The 18,477-nt window shown below is 44.2% G+C and overlaps 4 protein-coding genes across 4 annotated transcripts; 2 read left to right on the top strand and 2 right to left on the bottom strand.

The window, feature by feature from the left end:
- Positions 1–2,649: 2,649 nt before the first annotated feature.
- MELLADRAFT_66219 (uncharacterized protein) lies at positions 2,650–5,224 on the top strand (the record flags this gene model as incomplete). The annotated part of the gene is made up of 7 exons (XM_007414008.1): positions 2,650–2,809; positions 2,893–3,436; positions 3,498–3,842; positions 3,903–4,049; positions 4,127–4,351; positions 4,407–4,714; positions 4,776–5,224. 7 exons carry the CDS (start codon positions 2,650–2,652, stop codon positions 5,222–5,224), a joined length of 2,178 nt encoding a protein of 725 aa, XP_007414070.1.
- Positions 5,225–7,322: 2,098 nt separating this feature from the next.
- On the bottom strand, positions 7,323–8,377 carry MELLADRAFT_66218 (uncharacterized protein; the record flags this gene model as incomplete). The annotated part of the gene is made up of 4 exons (XM_007413984.1): positions 7,323–7,466; positions 7,547–7,602; positions 7,684–8,058; positions 8,140–8,377. 4 exons carry the CDS (start codon positions 8,375–8,377, stop codon positions 7,323–7,325), a joined length of 813 nt encoding a protein of 270 aa, XP_007414046.1.
- Positions 8,378–9,384: 1,007 nt separating this feature from the next.
- On the top strand, positions 9,385–10,268 carry MELLADRAFT_66217 (uncharacterized protein; the record flags this gene model as incomplete). Its single annotated transcript, XM_007414009.1, has 2 exons — positions 9,385–9,408; positions 9,477–10,268. 2 exons carry the CDS (start codon positions 9,385–9,387, stop codon positions 10,266–10,268), a joined length of 816 nt encoding a protein of 271 aa, XP_007414071.1.
- Positions 10,269–13,781: 3,513 nt separating this feature from the next.
- MELLADRAFT_91229 (uncharacterized protein) lies at positions 13,782–17,839 on the bottom strand (the record flags this gene model as incomplete). Its single annotated transcript, XM_007413983.1, has 11 exons — positions 13,782–14,228; positions 14,293–14,374; positions 14,436–14,890; positions 14,964–15,490; positions 15,557–15,604; positions 15,694–15,726; positions 15,827–16,102; positions 16,173–16,430; positions 16,505–17,137; positions 17,212–17,661; positions 17,737–17,839. 11 exons carry the CDS (start codon positions 17,837–17,839, stop codon positions 13,782–13,784), a joined length of 3,312 nt encoding a protein of 1,103 aa, XP_007414045.1.
- Positions 17,840–18,477: the final 638 nt, after the last annotated feature.

Genomic DNA, 18,477 nt, shown 5'->3' with positions numbered 1-18,477 from the left:
AATTGAGGAATGCGGTGATAAAATCGGCTTGATGGATTTCGAGATCCTCTGTAGCAGCTTGACCAAAAACAGCACGGAGAGTGGCCAAGCGTCCGGTAGGGGAGAAAGTTTCTTCAAAGTCCTTGCCTTCTTCTTGGAGAAAACCTCGAGCGACACATCTAGCCTTGAATTTTGTGAGAAATCCGTTTTCGTCAAACTTTCTTGTATAGACGAAGCGAGTGGTGATTGGTTTTTGATCATCGGGTATTTCATCAACTATCTCAGAAACATGATTGGCTGCGAAAGAGTCGAATTCTTCAAAAGTAGCATTCTTCCAATTAACTGAATTTCGAGTGAGAAGGGCTTTTGCATAGGTAGGAGGATTCGGTTCGAGATCGAGAGTTGAAAGATTTAAAGATTCGTCGATAGAGTTGCCAATAAGAGAAATTAAAGCGGTTGCAGTGATTTGTTGTTCTTGTCGTATTTCTTCGGCAAGCGCAGGCTGATGAAGTCGAACTCGAATTGGTTCACTAATCAAAGTTTCTTCTTCGGTGAATGGAAAATTCTAAAGTATAACGGTCTCAGTATCATGAAAGCCATGATTCGAACCCGGAATCATACTCACAAATCAAGCCGTGCAAACTGATTGCTCATGAGCGCAGCTATGATAGCAAAGACAGAGTCAGATATGGATTTTCGATCAACTGAGGAGCGAAGGCTTACAAAACGAGTAGTTGCCAGGCCTGAGACTTGAGAGAGTTAGTTCTTGAAGAGCTGGCCAAGGAATCAGCGAATCTAAATATACTAAGATCAAGGCAAAAGGCATAACAGCTTCGCTGTTCAACACAATAGGAAGGACATCTTACCTCGGAAGAGTAGCCGGATTGCCCTGCGGCTACACATCAAGCCTGTTGTATCTTGTAGTTTTAGTTGAATATCTAGCATAATCAGCACCAGGAGTTGTCGAAAGAGCAAAACCATGCGAGGAGACTGGAAATGAAAGATGAAATCAGCTGAAGGTAACTACTATCCTTATAAGGAGAAAAAGACAAACTCGTCTAGGTGCTCCACGGTCGCTGTTCCTGCGTATGGCATTGTAGATCTGCAAGAGGAGATCGAGTACTTGCGCCTTGGAATCCTTCTCGGTCTGGCTGGGAAGCCGTTCGGTAGGAGTCATGGTTAGAGGAGCAAAGTCGGGAGTCGGTCCAATGGTCACGGTAGAGTGGTGTACATTGTCCTACAAAGCAAGCCAAAGTTAGCATTGGATTCATTCAGCCGTAGAGGTCGTTTGGCGAGGAAGCTGAGCGAAGCGTTGGCTCAGGATTGTAGACGAGCCTATTGGACGAGTTCACACATTGATGTCATTGGTATTTCTTGAGCAGAACAGCAATAGAACATTGCTTCGGTTTGGCTGGGTTGGTCGAAAGTCGATCTGTAGCGGGACGAATGCCCCTGGTGTTCGTAGCGGGAAGCCACAACACGTGGGACACTCAACACCGACATGATCAGTTGAAACTTGAAGCGTCGAATCGGTTTGTTTGAAGTGAAAACACCGGATCCGTGGAGCTGGGAGGCAAGACGAGCGATGGGTTGAATTCGTAGGAGTGGTCGAGAAGGGGATGTTGAGCGATGAGAACGCCAATTTGCGCCGAAATAAAATCTAACCTAACAAAGCCCCGGCCCGCCGGGGGGTTTTACACATACACTACACCACGAACCCCGTTTTCATTTGAAGACCGGTGTCATGGCTTTTGGGCGTTGATCCGGGTTCCGCGCAGGGAACGATAAGCTTAATCAATCAGTACATTGTGAAATGTGGTTGAACAACCGTATTCAAGTTGATCACCACCGCGAGACCTCGGCCCCAACGTTCGAATGTTTTATTTGATCATCACTGCTGAATGTGATGTTGTTTTACCCTTCAATGAAGGAAGATGTTTTGAATTGAAACATTGAAATTCCCTTCAAACCGTCGAAGGAAGGCAAGGGACATACACATTGATCGCGTCATTATACCCCACAATTGGTAGTTCACGGTGAGCTCTGCTCTAACCTGATCGCGGCAACACTTGCCTATCAAGGCACTAGTCAGGGAATGCCAACAGTATTCATACCATGCCCTCATGTGATCGACGGCCTCAGGGTAAGGGTTGCCGTCTCTTCGCCAAAACCCGGATCCTGACTAGACCTTCTAGTTAGCGAACTGTTATCATCTAGCACTTTGCCGCTTTGCGTCATAATACACTGCTACCCTCGGGGGGCCGTGTTGCGTAGAAGGTATATGACTTGGATGCAGGCAAGGTTACTCTTTTTGAGGGTTTCCATTCATTCAACGTCATGCTACAGCTTCACCCAATTGATGCCTGGTAGCAGTGGATTATACACGGGCTCCCTGTCTTGTCACGACGGATTACCGTTGTGACGGCCATGCGCAGCCTATCAGCGCAAAATCGAATCTTGCGGCAGGGTGCCAGAGGCTTCAAGGGTACATAAGCACAGTTCAACGTTGTTTTTGCGGTGCTTGCTTTTATCATCAATCAATTCCTTAGACACCTTCACCAATTCCGTTTCACAAACCTTTCCAATCAAGTTCTCTTCAAATCCCTTGTCTGTTTAACCAAGAATCCTAAATTCACTCCTGCTTGGTGTATTCGGGCCACATCCAACGACATGTCAGAAACAAAATTTCTAGAAGAGAAAGAATACATCCGGAAACTTGGTGATTTTGCACTGCGGGAGTATATCTACAGTAGAGACAAGACAGCGTGTTTGAAGAGGTCAGTACCCAGGGAAACCATGTTGCTCCAAGCTTTGGAATTGGCACGAGCAGGTGCGTACAGTTTAAACCCCATCTTGTCTTTTTTACGGAGTGCGCTAGGTTTTCTGACCGCAAGTAATTGATTTCTTTGGTAGGTCCCGCCTCGCAGCTTGCCACCTATCACACTACGCCTCACCCCGACCCAGGACTCAGGCGCTCGCTCCGCAACAAACAGCTTGTTAGATCCCGCCCAGTCAAACTTTCCCAAACAGAAGCCCGTGGTATCGAAGACCTTGAATCAAAGCCAGTCATCTCATCTGCGGTCAAGGCTGTCCAAAAAGTCCAGTCTATCAAGATGTCTTCCGGAAAAATGAAACCCAAAAAAGATCTGACCGACCGATCCTCACCCAAAGTGAAAACTACCCCTAAGGCGCATTGGGGGGGAGGAAGTTCCAGTGCCATCGATCTGAGCGACATGATGGTCAGGCCGGGCGATCTGAAGCTTAGCCTTGGCCCAAAAAGCTCATTTCTTTCCCCATCGCTAGTGGCGGCCGCGGAGAATCTTAGAATCAATCCTTCAGCTAGTGATACTGCGTGCTCCAAGTTTGTTGAAGATCCCTCCAGACACCGTCCCCATAAGTCATACACGGCAACAGTTTCAGCCCAAAGTTCACTTGGAAGTGACTCCGCCGCATTGATGTAAGCTCAAGTGTCATGTTTGCTCGCATTGCTTTGCATTGACTGATCACCTTTTCCATAGCTTTCCGGAAGACAGGACCAAACATTATCAATTATCTCCCGTCCCCACTGTTTCAGCCTCGCATCCCCATATATCGCAGAAGCATTCTGGAAAACTTCCTCTTGCAAAATCCGCAGCTGACAGGTACCGTGACGCCATCCCAAACAAAGAAACATCATCTGGATCCACACTGACTCCCTATCATTCTCGTAGTTCTCAAAGACAGCCCTCTCAACCCCCTCAATCCCGTCATCACTTGGCCGCTTCAAGTGCAAGCACGAGGGTTTCGAAGAAGCATTCACTCAAAATCCCATCACCAATCAGAGTCCCCACAGACTCCCTGGAAAGTTTCCCATTTCAAGCAATGTAGGTAAACTGACCTCAAGTTTTCTGCAGCTCACGACTGAAATGATTTCTGCCTCCCAGGTTGCAAGCAGAAGCAGCTGAACGTAAGGCGGTAGATTATTTGAAAGAGGGAAACCGCTGGGATAATTTTATATCCGGCAGAACATCCGACGGACTAAATCCTCATTCCAGTGAGCCAGGAAGTGACTTGATTCACCTCGAAGCATGGTACGTACTTTTGATTGCTCTCCCGCCGTTCAACTATTATCCTCTTTTAGGTGTGTGATTTATTTTTTTCCTCTTAGCCTGCAGGAAGAAACCTTGAAAAGAGAAGACCATTTGGAATTGGAGCGAATCCAGAAATGCAAGAATTTTGTGCAAGAGAAAGGACCCCTTTTACTTGCCCATCTGAGGCCTCGAAATTCGTTACTTCCAAGACGTCCACCTCTGAGTCTCCTCTGTCACATGGACGGAACCGAACATCTCCAGCTCGTTGATACCTCCCACGAGAGAATAATAATTGAGGCGTTGTGGGTTTTTTTACATCTCATTTGTCACCGTTGGCTTGTCTGCATCTACTCATAGCTTAATCCATGTTTCACCATCTAGCTTGGAAGCAGAAGCAGTGGAACGTGAAAGAAGTGAAACTTCCAAGCAGCCACCAACCGCTGTCTCACCCAAAAACTCGTCCAATCATCACGAGATAGTCAATCCCATTGTGAACAATCATGCGACGAAATCAATCCAAGCTGGCCAAGACTCATATGGTCAACTTCTACTTGACACTGATGAAATGACTGATCATGCCAATGCCGCCCAACAAATCAACAACACTTACAATTCATCTGTATTCCGAGAATTGGCTTCCCTGGGTCCCATATATCCAGAAAATGGTAAGCCTTCACTGAAAACGTTTTACAACTCCTGCTGATCCAACATTTGGTCCCTTGATAGGTGTGCGACCCAGATTAGGCGCCTCACCCATTTCTCCAAAGTCTAAACCAGCATTTGTCCGTCTGCTTCCCCCTTCGGATAATCAATCGACGCCCACCGGGACCAAACTGTCGTACAAAGCTGATACAATGGAATCTAAGTGGTCGCTGGACCCTACTTGGACCTTTGAGAAGGCTAACGAGCGCCTGCCCCCTGTGTCATTTGGCACCCACTCTTGCCCCCCCTCTCACTCCTCACTGCCATCGGTAGATGTCCCACCGTTGGTAGAAGTATCAAGCAATCACGAATGCGGAGAGCTGACTGGAATATATGTGTCAGCCCCATCTTCCCCGCTCCTGAAGGATTTAGGTATCGAGTTGATGACTTTGAATTCACCTGGTGAGCCCAATAAAATTTTACGCATTGTGATTCTGTGGTCTGATTATATTGTTACAATGACCGCATCCTAAACATCGGAATGAATTCAGTCTACTATACTTCGACCCCTCTGAGTTCACTGGGTTCACCTGTTGAGATTGCAGCCACTGCCAAGCGGGGTCATGTACATGTGAATCAAACCAACCAAGACGACGCGGCTCATTGACGCATGAAACGGGGTTTCTAGACTGTTTTTCCTTTCATAGCTCTTCTCAATGTGTAAATTTGGGGTTCTTGTTTTACGTTTCTACTTGCATGTGTCTTTCATGTCTCTCTTACTTGTCAATGTGTAAATTTGGGGTTGTTGTTTTACGTTTTTACTTGCATATATTTTTCATTTCTCTCTTACTTGCAAATCAAATCTGCCTGTGCCTTGTCCTCATGTACATTGAGGTGTTTCTTCCTCTATTTGCCCAGTGATATGTACCACAGAATCTTCTCTTGAGCTGAAGAAAAACTGTACCCGCAAAATACATACATATGCAGGATTTAGGTATATGTATACTCCAGCTCTTGTCTTCGATTTTTCAATCACATGTTCAGTCAAGACTAGAATGATTCAATTGTCAATGGTTGCGGATCATCCACAAAATTGTTTAACTTTGGGAATCAAATTTATTGGTGATTTCTCAAATTCGTTGAATCTCTCAGCAAGGCACATAGAAAAGTCATGTGGACCAAGAGAATACACAAATGTTGGGAAAAGTTTTATAAGGAGCACAGATTTTGTCGTCAATATCCAATTTACCTCACAGGCAAAAGTGTGCTTTGTTGTCATAAGCCCCGTGCTGTGCATTGGAGTGTACAAGAAGCAGTGTGAGCTTATAGGTTTATTTTACTACCCAAAATTTGTGTTTGGGCCATTCTGAGAGTATCTGGAAATTTCCAGAACACATATCTGTATACCATAAATGAACTTTATATGCCATCAACTAGAAAGCAAAACAGTACAGAGTAGTGCAACAGTACATACCTTTGTTGCCTTGGGTCCTCTAATAAAGTGCTGACATGAATAGACATACCACTTGGCATGTGCCAACCACAAGAACTCCCTAAACTCATCAAAGTGAATCCTGGCAGGAAAGTTTCCTCTTCCAGATTACCTCCACCAAATGACATGTTGTCAAATGTAAATTTTGACCTCCCCAGATCTTGTGTAGCATCAAGACTACACACAATCAAGGAGTGAAGAATTGGACGCCTGCCCCTCACCAAGAAAGTTTAAGAGTACCCTGAAATATATGAGATCCAGACTTGGTCCAGTTAGCTGTCAAGGTGGCTGATGCTCAATCTAAGTAAGTTGTTGTTTTGTGCTGGGAAACTCACCAAATATGCAATTGTGAGTGGTTACTTCTTGAGTCCTCATCCTCTTGATTTCTTTGATGACTTGATCTTGATTTTGTGGACACATCATGGATGTGAAATCAAATCAAACATCACTATAGAACATCATGCACACTGTCACATTGATTGAATTTTCCTGAATCTCTCAGCAAGGCACATAGAAAAGTCATGTGGACCAAGAGAATACACAAATATTGGGAAAAGTTTTATAAGGAGACAGATTTTGTCATCTGAATCATCAAAAGAGGAAAAACAAAGCAACAGTCTAAATAAACTTGGTATATTTGCTTTTGATATTGAGCGCTGAGGTAGTCCTCAGAATATGCACATTGAACCCCCTTAACATCATTTAGGAATCCATGGTTTGAATCTGATAGGCCTAACCAGAATCTGCACAAAATGTGATCAAACTGCGATTCTGAGAATTTGTCATCTCCATAAACTTTCAACTACAATAATCAAAGTATGATGAAACAAATTTGTCTGAGGAAAAGTGAGAAGTAATAGCAATTGAATGTTTGGTAGCTTGCGTTGTATGCCAACACGGAACACAGACATAGCGGTGTCAAAGAAACAATTTTGCTGACACACTTTCCATTACAGCATACAAATGTGAAAAAAATGTATGTGAAAGAGCCAGTCCACGGCCCACAAGATAGAAGCTGAGAATCTGGCCAGCCAACCAAAAATCATTGCACCAGGAATAACTGCTCATTTATCTCTACTGAGGTCAGGAATATTGAAAAGACACTCTTGCATTTTTATGCATACTTTGACGGAGTCACGTCATTGACCAATATTGCATTCCTGTCCAAAATGACCCTCATCTTTTCGCTTTAAGATATCCTTAGATAATCTTTCTTCAAGTAAAATTGCAGTAACTCTATTCAACGTCAATAATTTATCAGTTGAAAACTTCTTTGCTAGAGCCTTCAAAGAGAAAAAACAAGAAAGTTCTTTTTAAGTTTTGAAATAGGGAACAGGTGTGCAAATTTAACAAGCATACTCACGCTGATGTCTTGTGGGCTCTTGATCAACTCATTTATTTCATTTACCACTGAATGATCTGAATAAAATCAAAATCAAAGATAATTAGTTGTAATTTCCTGCCGAGAGGCCCTTATGTTTACCAAATGAGTAAACATACCATCTTGGTCCACCGCCAGCCCTGGGGGTACCTTAGGTTCCTGCGTCTGGAAAATCGTACCGGTACCCCAGGCTCTCCGACTTCCACTTGGTGATCGGGAGGGAGACACAGGATGAGAGCTATCCACTTGAGGGCTTGGTAAATTGGGACCAATCTGCGCAAGGCCTAGCCCCACTTTTTGACTTGCCTCTGGCTTGGTTAAACAGGAATTTGAGCAAGAGGATGACCGTGTCAAAGGTCGTTCATATCGTGTGACTCGGTCTAGACAGATCTGGTTGGGTTTATAAGAATCAAGGCCAATGTCCGAACGGCGAGTACGTTTTGCGGCGGGTGCCTGGTGTCCAATGTCAATACGAGCTTGAGAGCGTGTTCGAACTGAAGATGACACAAATGATGTAGCAATGTCTCATGAGCTCATATCCTCACTATAGACCCAGACCGTGAAGAACCACTTACCAAAGTGTTGATTTTCTGAGTCACAATTGATTTGCAAGCTGCTCTGGCTCGTATGTCTTCCTCTGGCGTCTAAATGAGTCAACGGGCTGTATGGGATGACAACCGCGGGCGTGAGGATCTTGTGACATTTTTTGATGCTCTGACTGCGTGCCGGTCGACCGGAATCTATGCTTTCAGTATTCTGCGCGAACCGAACAGTGCTTTTGACGTGAATGGGCGTGCCGGCAAGAGGAGCCATTTATTTGCGTCCAGAGATTCTAGTAGGGAGTCGATGTGCAAAAAGCAGGCAGAAATCGTGTTGGTTTGATGGCCGGCTGGCGTATGCAATGTGGAATGATGGAAAGAGTTACAAGTAAGGAATTCATTGACAAGATCGATCTAAATGAGATGACGACTGAACCAATACAATACAAGGGAAAGTAAATAAAAAAGACTCAACGTGTTCCTGACAACGGAACAACAAAGATGGCCAACTAGGGCCAAATGCCCTGAATGCTCGTTGTGCCGTGTACCACAATGCTAACCGCAATACAAGAAATAATCACGCCCTAGTCAAAAAGGGATCGCTTCCCCCGGTACAACCACTAGCCCAAATCCGACTCTCAATTGTATCTATGTAGTTACATGTATATCCATTAAAATCCCATACCATCTTGTGATTGCCTAAAAGGGTGTTACTTTGCCTTGTTGACGCAAAGCCTAGGTGAGGCAAAGCTACATAGTGGGAGTTAGAATTTCTTTGCTACAAGACCTGGTCGCGCAGGAGGATCGCAAGAGACACACTGCGTAGAGTGCCACTTGATAGTGTGAACTCTCCCAAATCTGGGAGAGATCTTTTTAGAGACCTTCTTTGAATAGTATGCCGCGTAACTTTGCTCTGGATTTTGTAGCTGTACCCTTGCAAGCTACCCAGGGCACCGTTGGCTGGGCCAGGCTGCTTGCCCCCAGTCCGGACTGGCCTTCCAAATAGACACACAACGCCTTGGCGTATTGTCAATTTCTCGGAGCAGTGTGCAGTGTTCAAATGGAATGCTAGCCCCTGCTTATAAGGCGTGCATCATTCGTAGCTCATAAAATCGGCCTCATAGTTGTCTCTTGATCATCGAAGTTCCACATTACGCCAACACTTCCTTTCCTGTTAGAATTACATCGTATCTTCCATTTCAACTTCCTTTTCTCCTGATAGACATTAAGATTGTATACTTGAAGATACACTGCACGCAACTAGCCCCAGCACGAATCGAAATGGCTTGCCCTGAACAAAACACAGTCAGTCTCAGATACCATCCCATAAAAATATACCTTGTGGTTCACTAATTGACTTGTGATGCCTGCAGACCATCACAACCTCAACTGCACGCGACCAGTTCATCAAGAATATCCGACGTGACCTGATTTCCCATTCAACAGGTTCAAAACACGAGTCTAAGAAGTCGTGTGGTTCACTCGTTGCTCAGGCCACTCGATTCAACTCCTCTCTGGACCGCATCACCGGGTCAACTTTAATCAGCAAAGATGAGAGAGATTGGCTTTGGGAGGTGAGGGGTGATCCTGATTTGATTGACCGTAGATTGGGTGGGCACGCCAAACGACCGCGAGACAAAGCCTTCTGTGAAGATCTTGATGATACTATAGTTGCAAACATATCAGAACACGACTCCCAAACCACTGTTACTCCCCGTGTTGCCGCTGCCGAAGCCGACTCCTTTAATCCCCTTGAGGCGCCTGCAACCACCAAAATCATCTTGAATGCCAAACAAACAGCCAAGCGAATTCGAACTTTGAGTTCACCCACCACCATCATGCTGTCTAGCCTTTCTGGTGAATCCCTCCAAAGCGGACCATCTGGAAATACCCGTTCTAGAACAAAGAAGGTTCTCACCGGCCTGGACCAAGTGGCCGAGATGACTGCTGCAATGGATGGCTTCTCAGTGTACAGCGGGCATCACACCGATATTGAATTGCCCAATGGACTGATTGACCAAGCGCCTGCCTCACAAAAGCCCAAGTCAGAAATGGTCACTAACGTCTGGGCGGAGTCTGGGGGTTCAGCGGCCAACGTTGGGATATGGCTAGGTACGCTTAGAGACCACCCTATATTTCATCTATCTGTCCAAGCTGATTCCTGATCTCTTTTCTTTGCTCAGAAGACACCTTGCAGGCTGGACCTCACGCCCCCGAGAATTAGCAAAGCGCTTTCTAACGTGGCTGATTCTCTTGGATTATAATACTCCCTCCTCCAAAAGCCTGATGTAAAATTAAATCCCATGCACAAAGATCCTCAGCCCCAAGTAGTGACGTGTCGTCTTGATTTTTGCCTTTATCTTACCTTCTGACTGTTTCTCACTTTTTTCATTTTTCAAGTTTGCCCTTTTTGAATTCACGGCTTCCACTCTTCCTTTGAACGTCTCTTTCTTGTATGTCTCTTTCTCTTGATTACATTTCTTTTTGACGCTTGTCTCAAACCATTTTATCATGTTATCTTAGACTTTTTTGTGAAATGTATGTTGGGTTCGTGAGGATCATTGCCGGATTCTCGATGTACCCCTCCAATGAACATTAACTCATTGGATTGATATTAGAACCCAGTCGTCCGAACCACATTTCAAGCCTCAACGTTTGAAATTTTGAACACTTTTTGAGATGAAAGGCTTGAACAATATCACCTGCTCTGTTTCAATTGCCGAGATCAAAGTCTCAAACATTAAGTCTCAAACATGATCAGTTGGTTTCTTTCTATCATCGAGATCAAAGTCTCAAACATTATCATTTGTTGTTGTGCTTTTCATGGATCTACTTCAAAGTGAATTGTTTTGACATCCACCACAACTTTCGAATTTTCACATATCAAATATTTCCAAGCTGTACCATATCATAGAGAAATGAATTTGAATTGAACTGCACTAGAGCACTGAATTCGAATTGAACCACAGTCATTCCGCACATTCCACCTCCGCGCCAAAACTTTCCGCGGTTTGCGCAGGCTCCAATTCTTTGGCCACCAATCACGAGGGTTACGTTTTCGCCGCCGTCATCCTCTCATGGAGGGAAAATTCCTGGGGGTGTTTTACCAGTTAAAAACATCCCAGGATGTTGTTTGGATTGTTACACACGCTTAGGATCAGCTCCAAGTCTGTGATAATGGCACAAGCTCAACAGGCCCCGAGAAGTACAGCTATTCTAGGAATCAATGTCATCTTCGACATTTTTTTTGCTTTTTCCCCCCCGGATACAGGTGACGCGCAGCGCAGCAAGCCTGTACACACCGTGGATTGGGTCAACCCCGAACCCCGAACCCCGTCTCCGAGTCCTGAGACACATCCTCCCTCCAATTCGGTGCCTGCCACGTCGACAATTTTCACACCCAATCGAATTCCACCTATCGAGTGATCATGATCGATTGCCGTTCACTCTTGACTTACCAACTTATCAACTTCAATTCACATACAAATCTGTAAGTTTAAATCTCTTCCATTTCTTCAGAATGATTTATTTGAATAAATAACCAAGATATCGAGTTTCCTTTTTTATATAGTATGGATCGATGTCAGAAACTAGAGTGAAATCTACTGGACTTGGAATTAGATGTGAAGGCAAAGAATCAATCAAAGATGAAACACCACCACCATGGAGAATTGGAGATCGAGATGTATTCCTCAGTGAGTTATCATGAAATTCCTGGCAAAGATGGTATCATCATATCAAATTCTGATTCTTATGTGTTTGTGAACTCGTTTTCCTTGAAGTTGTGGTCGCTGGTGTACTTCCTAATCACAAGGCCATCGATCTTGAGCCGAACAAACGATTATTGACTCAACCAATCTAATCCGATCAATCACATCATCAAAATGATATGGAGGTGCTCCTACTCCTGTTTGGAAACCAGTGAGTCATTTCATCTTCGGCGGGGCTGTCACTTTTTATTTGATCAACAAAGTTCAAAATTCGATGTTGGCTTGTAAGTTTTTTTCAATCTCAAATAACCCCTTTGGTATCTTTGTGACTTATTCTTTTGGTTTTGGTTTTTTTGTTTAGCTGCTACCTATGCTAAGGATCCAAGAAACCCTTTCGGTATGATTATTTGTCTTTCTTGGAAATAAGTTTGATAACTGATTTTGTCTTTTTGATCGATCTGGGAATTCAAATCTATCAAATGAATCATTTTCTAGCTTCTCGAAAAGTTACTGAACATCAAGAAATCTCATTCTCGATCACAAAGAACTCGAATCTTCAATCAAACATTTTACTCGTCGAAACCGTGTTTGAACGTCCTTTGTATGATCTTAGCAAAGAAAGCTCAATCCCGAACCAATTCTCAAAATGATTGTTTTAACGAGTAAAGACCATTGAGTGTATATAAGAAGGAATGATATAGATCAAGTACCCTTTTTTAACATGATTGGTACAAGTGAATTTAGAAATCAAGAATGATGAAATCAGATAACCAATTTGTTCTCTAGTTCAATAGTTGTGACCGAGTTCAAAGTGAATCACTTTGGTCTTCGCAAAGTGTTAAAATTCTACCGACAACACAAAATTCAGAAAAGCTTTTCACAACTTTGCCGTCAATTGCTATAAATCTGGCGGGTAAGATTGTTGGGGCTTTCCTGATTCATCTGGACTCTGGACTAGAGAACTAAGAGCTCAGAAATTGAATTAATCAGGATTCATCTTGAGAAAAAAACAAGTAAAGCTAGCAAAATTGAAATATGGCCTATTCGATGAGAACGAGAGATTGTAATAACCTATCTGTAAAAACTCCGTTCCAAAGTCAATCTTAATTTGAGAATACGCAAGAGGTTTGAATTTTTTTTTGATTGATTGATTGAAGGAACTCGTTTCTTATAGAGTATATCAGATAAATTACAACTATTTACATTTTTCTTGACTTTGGAAGTCATTTTTCTTGGCATGTAGGTTAAATGGTAAAATCAAAATCTCTACCTTACTCTCATTCCAGATTAATTAAAAGATATGTCCAAGTAGCCAAGAATAAAAGATTATGTTCTTTGAATGCATTTCTCTTGAAAAATCAAAAAAAAGAAAGCGATTCAGATTTAGATGAATTAGTTGAATGTAGATCAAGTGCACGTTGATGAATTTCAATTTTACTAACTTCATTTGGCAATTTAATAGATTCTTGTAATGTTAAATTCCATTTAGGTTCCATTATTTCTCATAAAGCAGAAAAGAAGCACCAAGAAAAACCGGGATCAATTGTTATATATTTATCATCACATTACAAATATCAGCATAATCTTCTGCAATACAAATTGGTACAACAACAGAAACTGCAAAAATTAAATATGGCAAACACATGACATCACAACTACAACAAACATAAATATGCGACTGAATCTAACGACCAAGTGAGCTTCCGCGTTACACATCAGTTCTGGCCACGTCTTGCGAGGCTGAAACTTTGGCCGGGCAAAACTCACTCTTTTAAGGGGAGTCAGTGGAGGTTTTATCAGTTTCTGCTGGATTGCATGTTCTCCTTTAAGATGAATGATGAATGATGATGATGATACAAACTGAAAAGAACCAAGATGACCAAATTGAAACAAAGTTTTTGAACTGAGAGAATTGTATGATGACAGCACAATGAAGGTGCCGGGCCGCCATTTTCCACATCGCTCGGACTAAAACAAGATATCTTTATATTTTGGAAGCCCCGGAACCATGTTGATTTTGAGATAGGCTTTTTCCACTTCGGTTCTACTAGCCAAAAATGAGGGCCTATAACAATCAATGGAGAGCCCTTTTGGTGCTTCCATTGCGCTTTTCTTGCGATTGTTTATTTCAGGCCGGATCCGGACTCGAGAAGGGAGCCCACGAGGTGTTGAAGGAGCCATGCTGCGGTAACTTTTGCGTAGGTTATCCAGAGCTAACATGATGCTCTCACAGTCTTCACTCCTCCATCCCAAATCAAGGACTTCACAAGTCTTGGTTCGAGCAGCAGTGTTTATCCCAGTGTCGTCTTCATCTTCGCTTTGTAGCTCATCGTCGCTACAACATTGAGCAACAATATAACACAGATGCTCAAGGCCCGGGGTATCTGCTGCAGTAGTTTGGCGCAACTCTCGCAACTATTGCACAAGAAATACAAGTCAGCGGGTACTTTTCTGAGGCCGGTCAGAACAATGTGCGTACGCTGAAAAGCCGCGAGGCTTTGTTTGCTCGACGTTTTTGGGCGGCAAGTTCTGTTGGTGTCAGGTTTCGCTCATTTCGATCTCTGCCAGGTGTGCAATTATCAGAAGATCGGCAATCAATTGGTACATGAGGGTATTGCTCACCTCTTTCTCAAGCAGTCAGTGACGTGCAGTTGAAACTCAGCCTCAACGATCTCCCGTGGAGCCGATTCCAAGCTGACCCCAGGGTATTCACCCGCTTCGACCAGCCTAAGGAATATTTTAACAGCCAAACCCCACAGAAATGAGTTGTCGACCGATTTGTAAGGTTTGCTTAAGTCTGGTCGGAAACGTTTCACCCCGTGTTGTAATAGCATTGTGCGCATGGTTTGAAGTTGTGTGGTTGATGCCTTCAAGTGTCCAGGGCCAGATTTGAAAGGGAAATGCGTATCAGGGCGATCAGGACTATCACCTGGAACCCTCCCCATTTGAGCTCCTGCTGGTTCTTTAAGTAGATCCACTAGCCACTGACGCTTTTCAGCTTCGTTTGCAGGCTCAGGAAATGTCTCTTCTTCTGCCCTTCTCCCGATCAATGTGGCACAACACAATCGTATGGCTCCCTGTACAGTTGCGTAAATTGGTTAGTGACTCTGTTTGGAAAATTAAAGACGACTCTGGAAACGTGGGACCAACCGATAGCTTTCCACCTTGAGAAGTGTAGCGATTTTTCGCTCCACTGGGTGGCCTGCTTCGCCTCGAGCTCACTGTATGATGCTCTTCGTTGGAGTCCAATAATTTTGATACTGTTTTGATAAGGTTTTCTAGTTTCTCTGATGCATCGGACTGCTCAACCTGCATATTTTCGAAAGATATTTCCAAATTTTGTAAAGATTGGTTGGTTTGAAGCGTTTTGAGCTCAGCTGATTCCTGGCCCACAGTCAACTTTTCTAAGTAACTCATGATGACGTCCAATTTTGACGCAGTCTGATCTGTGTTCCCGGGCGAGGCAGAAAAGGAACCCCGATTTTGGGGCTGGCTCGAGGATGATGCTTGGGGCGGTATTGGGTTGTGCTCCCGAGATTTACCCTTTGCTTCTCGAACGTGTGGGGAATTGCCAAGTGAATGTGGTGAAGGAAGGTCGGATGCTACATCAGCTAGTCCACGATGTTGATTGTGTGAGGCCTCACATCCTTGGCCCTGTGTCGAAGTAGATCGGTTGCCTACAAAGTATACAAAACATCATGAATTTACACCGGTGAGCTAACATTTGGTGGCAGGAAACTGACGTGAATCAAACTCGTGCACTTTGGCGCCGGCGCCGGGCTCTGGTTTACCTGCACGAGTCATTTGACTGGTCAGCAAAAAACTTAACGAAAACTCAATTATGAAATGTAATCAAAGCCTTTAGCAATAGACAACCCACGTGGATCACAATCGAGGGATTTTGCTGATTCCTCTTGTGGAGTGACCGAGTGCGAATGAAGTGTGAAGGAAGACAGTTTGAGATAAGTTGTAATACACATCAAGGAATTGCTATTTAACGACATGGACCATACCTATAAATTTCGTGGATTCGGTCTGGCATACCAGGGGCTCGGCAAGCTTGGAACTGGCTGTGGATGATGTAAAGCCTTTCTCTGACTGTTGGGGGACTTCGTTCCTCTGGTTCTTTGAGCTTTCTCTCGTGCTATCTATGTTGCTCCCTTCCCCTCCACTTTCACTACCTTCTACGTTCTCCATACTGGTACTTGAATCTCCAATGCTTGCCTCTGCGTCATCTTCCTCGCGAGGGGCGCTAGAGCCGTGTTGTTGGTCAACAGATTTAGAGCTCTCTAGAGAAATGGTAACCATCAGTGAATATTGAAAGTAGAAGGAAAAATCAAGTGTTGATAGGAATCTAACCGCAAAGATACCCGAGCGACGATTCGGTACTGGAACTGGCTTCAAAATCCTGTATCAGATTACTGGGTTTTGCTTCTTTACTAAGATTGGCAGTTGCGTCGGGAACTTCAACTTTGTCAGCTGGAACCAGGCATTTGGTCTTTATAGGGCTTTCAAGAAGGGGCGGTGTATCGGAAAGTACTGGGAGTTTTGAGCCGCTGTCAGTGATGAGGCTTGACTGGATGGATGCCGACTGGGAGGCTGCACCATCATTGGGCACTGCAACATCAACAAGCAATAAAATTGTCAGCATCATGTTGGTCAGTAACCAAGGATGAAGGTTTCAAGCTCACCGGTCAGATTATTTGTTTTGCACCGCTCGATCAATTTATCCTTTGAAAGACCAGAGAATGGTATTCCGTTTTCCCTTAAAAGACTCTGGAGGACTTGTTTCTTACATGGATGAGATACAGATAGCTTTCGGATGTTGACTGGCTGTCCTGTGCCCACATCGCACTCTGCAAGATCAAGCGTAGATTTCTTTGACTGCCACTCGAGATATTTGTAGTGGAGAAAATCTTTGTTCGATCGAGAGGGGGTCGAGACTCCATTTTTTGCCAAGAACTCTCGAATTTCTGGGTTTGTTGACGCCAAATAATCGAATGGCTGCTTAGAAGAACCTTTGATGGGCAACGTTTGTGAAGATCCAGCATGATGGTCATTGAGATCGGAGCTCGACTGCACTAAAACAGTGAAACTGGGAGCGGAGGAGCAACCTTGTGTTGAATCAGTGGATTTTTCTTTTTTGCTGACGTTGGGGATATTGCTTTGCTTGGAAGCTTTTCCAGCTGGAGCGCGACGGTTAGATTTTATGGTTCTTTCAAGGGGGGGCGGTATTTCTGAAAGGACCTGAGTTTCTGAGCCGCCGCAAGTGACAGCAGTTGAGTTGATGGCTGGTGAATTGGCTGCGGTGCCTTCTGTGGGTACTGAGTGGCGAACATGCAAGCAAATTGTCAGTATACCGTGTTTCGGTAGCTCAGAGTGATGGTTTAAGGCTTACCGGTCAGAGCATTCTGGTCGCACAGCTCAATCAACTTGTCCTTTCGAAGCCCAGAAAATGGTATTCTGTTGTCTTTTAAGAGTCTTTGGAGGACTTCTTTCTTCAAATGATGAAATCCAGATACTTTTGGAACGGCAACTGGCTGTTCTGAGCCCACATCAGACTCCGCAGGATGCGCGGGCCACGTTTGTGATGGTCCAGGATCGTGATCATTGTGAGTGGCGCTCAGCTCTCCAAGAACGCTTGCTCCTTCGTGAATTGGACTCGAGATTGATGTCGAAGCCGGTGGGAGATAAGCTTCTTCTTGAACTGGAAAAACCCATTTCTTGTACAGGTCTCTAAGTCCTTCAATCTTTGTGCCTGGTCGTATGCGAACGCGATACTCGCGCAGAACGCCAGTCAGCGCCTTGGGACTCATATCTTCTAAGAGTGCCAAGCATCGATCATTGTCTATTGGAAGTGACAAGCCCAAAAGATGTCAGTCTAAATTTTCAACTGTGATGGTAGAGTCGCCCATAATCTTACGTATGTTAGGTGGTATCTTAGTTCGGGGGTTAGAATCATGAGCTGGTTTACGTTTTGATCGAGGGCGAACGTTGGGATCGGAGAGTGTGCCGGTTTGATCCATGATGAAAAGGGACAGGCTTTGAGGTATTGGAGGCAATTGTTGGGTACAAGAGTTCTTCTCGAGATGGTCTTGTATTGTTCTCTATGAGTGTTTGTCAATATATCTTAAAATAGAGGACTCATTCGAGGGTGTATGAGGTATGAGGACTGCAACGAGGCACAGTGGCAATGGAAACACTTCATGACGATGCCTAGAGGCGCTGACACACATTAAAGCAACGCAACGCCGCTTTTGGTGAACCCTTCCTCTCATTTGGACCGGGTGAAAGCTTGTGGTCTCTTGCACTATAGTGCTTTCATTTGATCTCAGGCCGTCGTGGCTCTCACACCTTCCACAACCATGTCGTGTCCGTTTTACAGTTTTGTAAACCGGTCTCTTCGAACTGGTAACTACACCGCTTAGAGATTTTTTGATTGCAATTGAAGAAAGCCCAACAATAAGTGTGAATTTGTACTTTGATCCAGGGGAAAACAACCTGCGAGTTGATTGGTGATGACGTTCACTTTGATCCGCAAGTATAATGCTGAGATCAATGTGTATCTTCCTTGCCATCCTTTGATGGTTCGAAGGGAATTTCAATGTTTCATAGAAGCATCTTCCTTCATTAGGAAGGGTAAAAGGAGATCACATTCAGCAGT

The sequence above is a fragment of the Melampsora larici-populina genome (genome assembly GCF_000204055.1).
Source record: "Melampsora larici-populina 98AG31 unplaced genomic scaffold MELLAscaffold_40, whole genome shotgun sequence".
NCBI classification, from domain to species: domain Eukaryota; kingdom Fungi; phylum Basidiomycota; class Pucciniomycetes; order Pucciniales; family Melampsoraceae; genus Melampsora; species Melampsora laricis-populina.
Note: the sequence above shows the minus strand (reverse complement) of the source record. Positions and strands in the feature narration are given on the sequence as shown.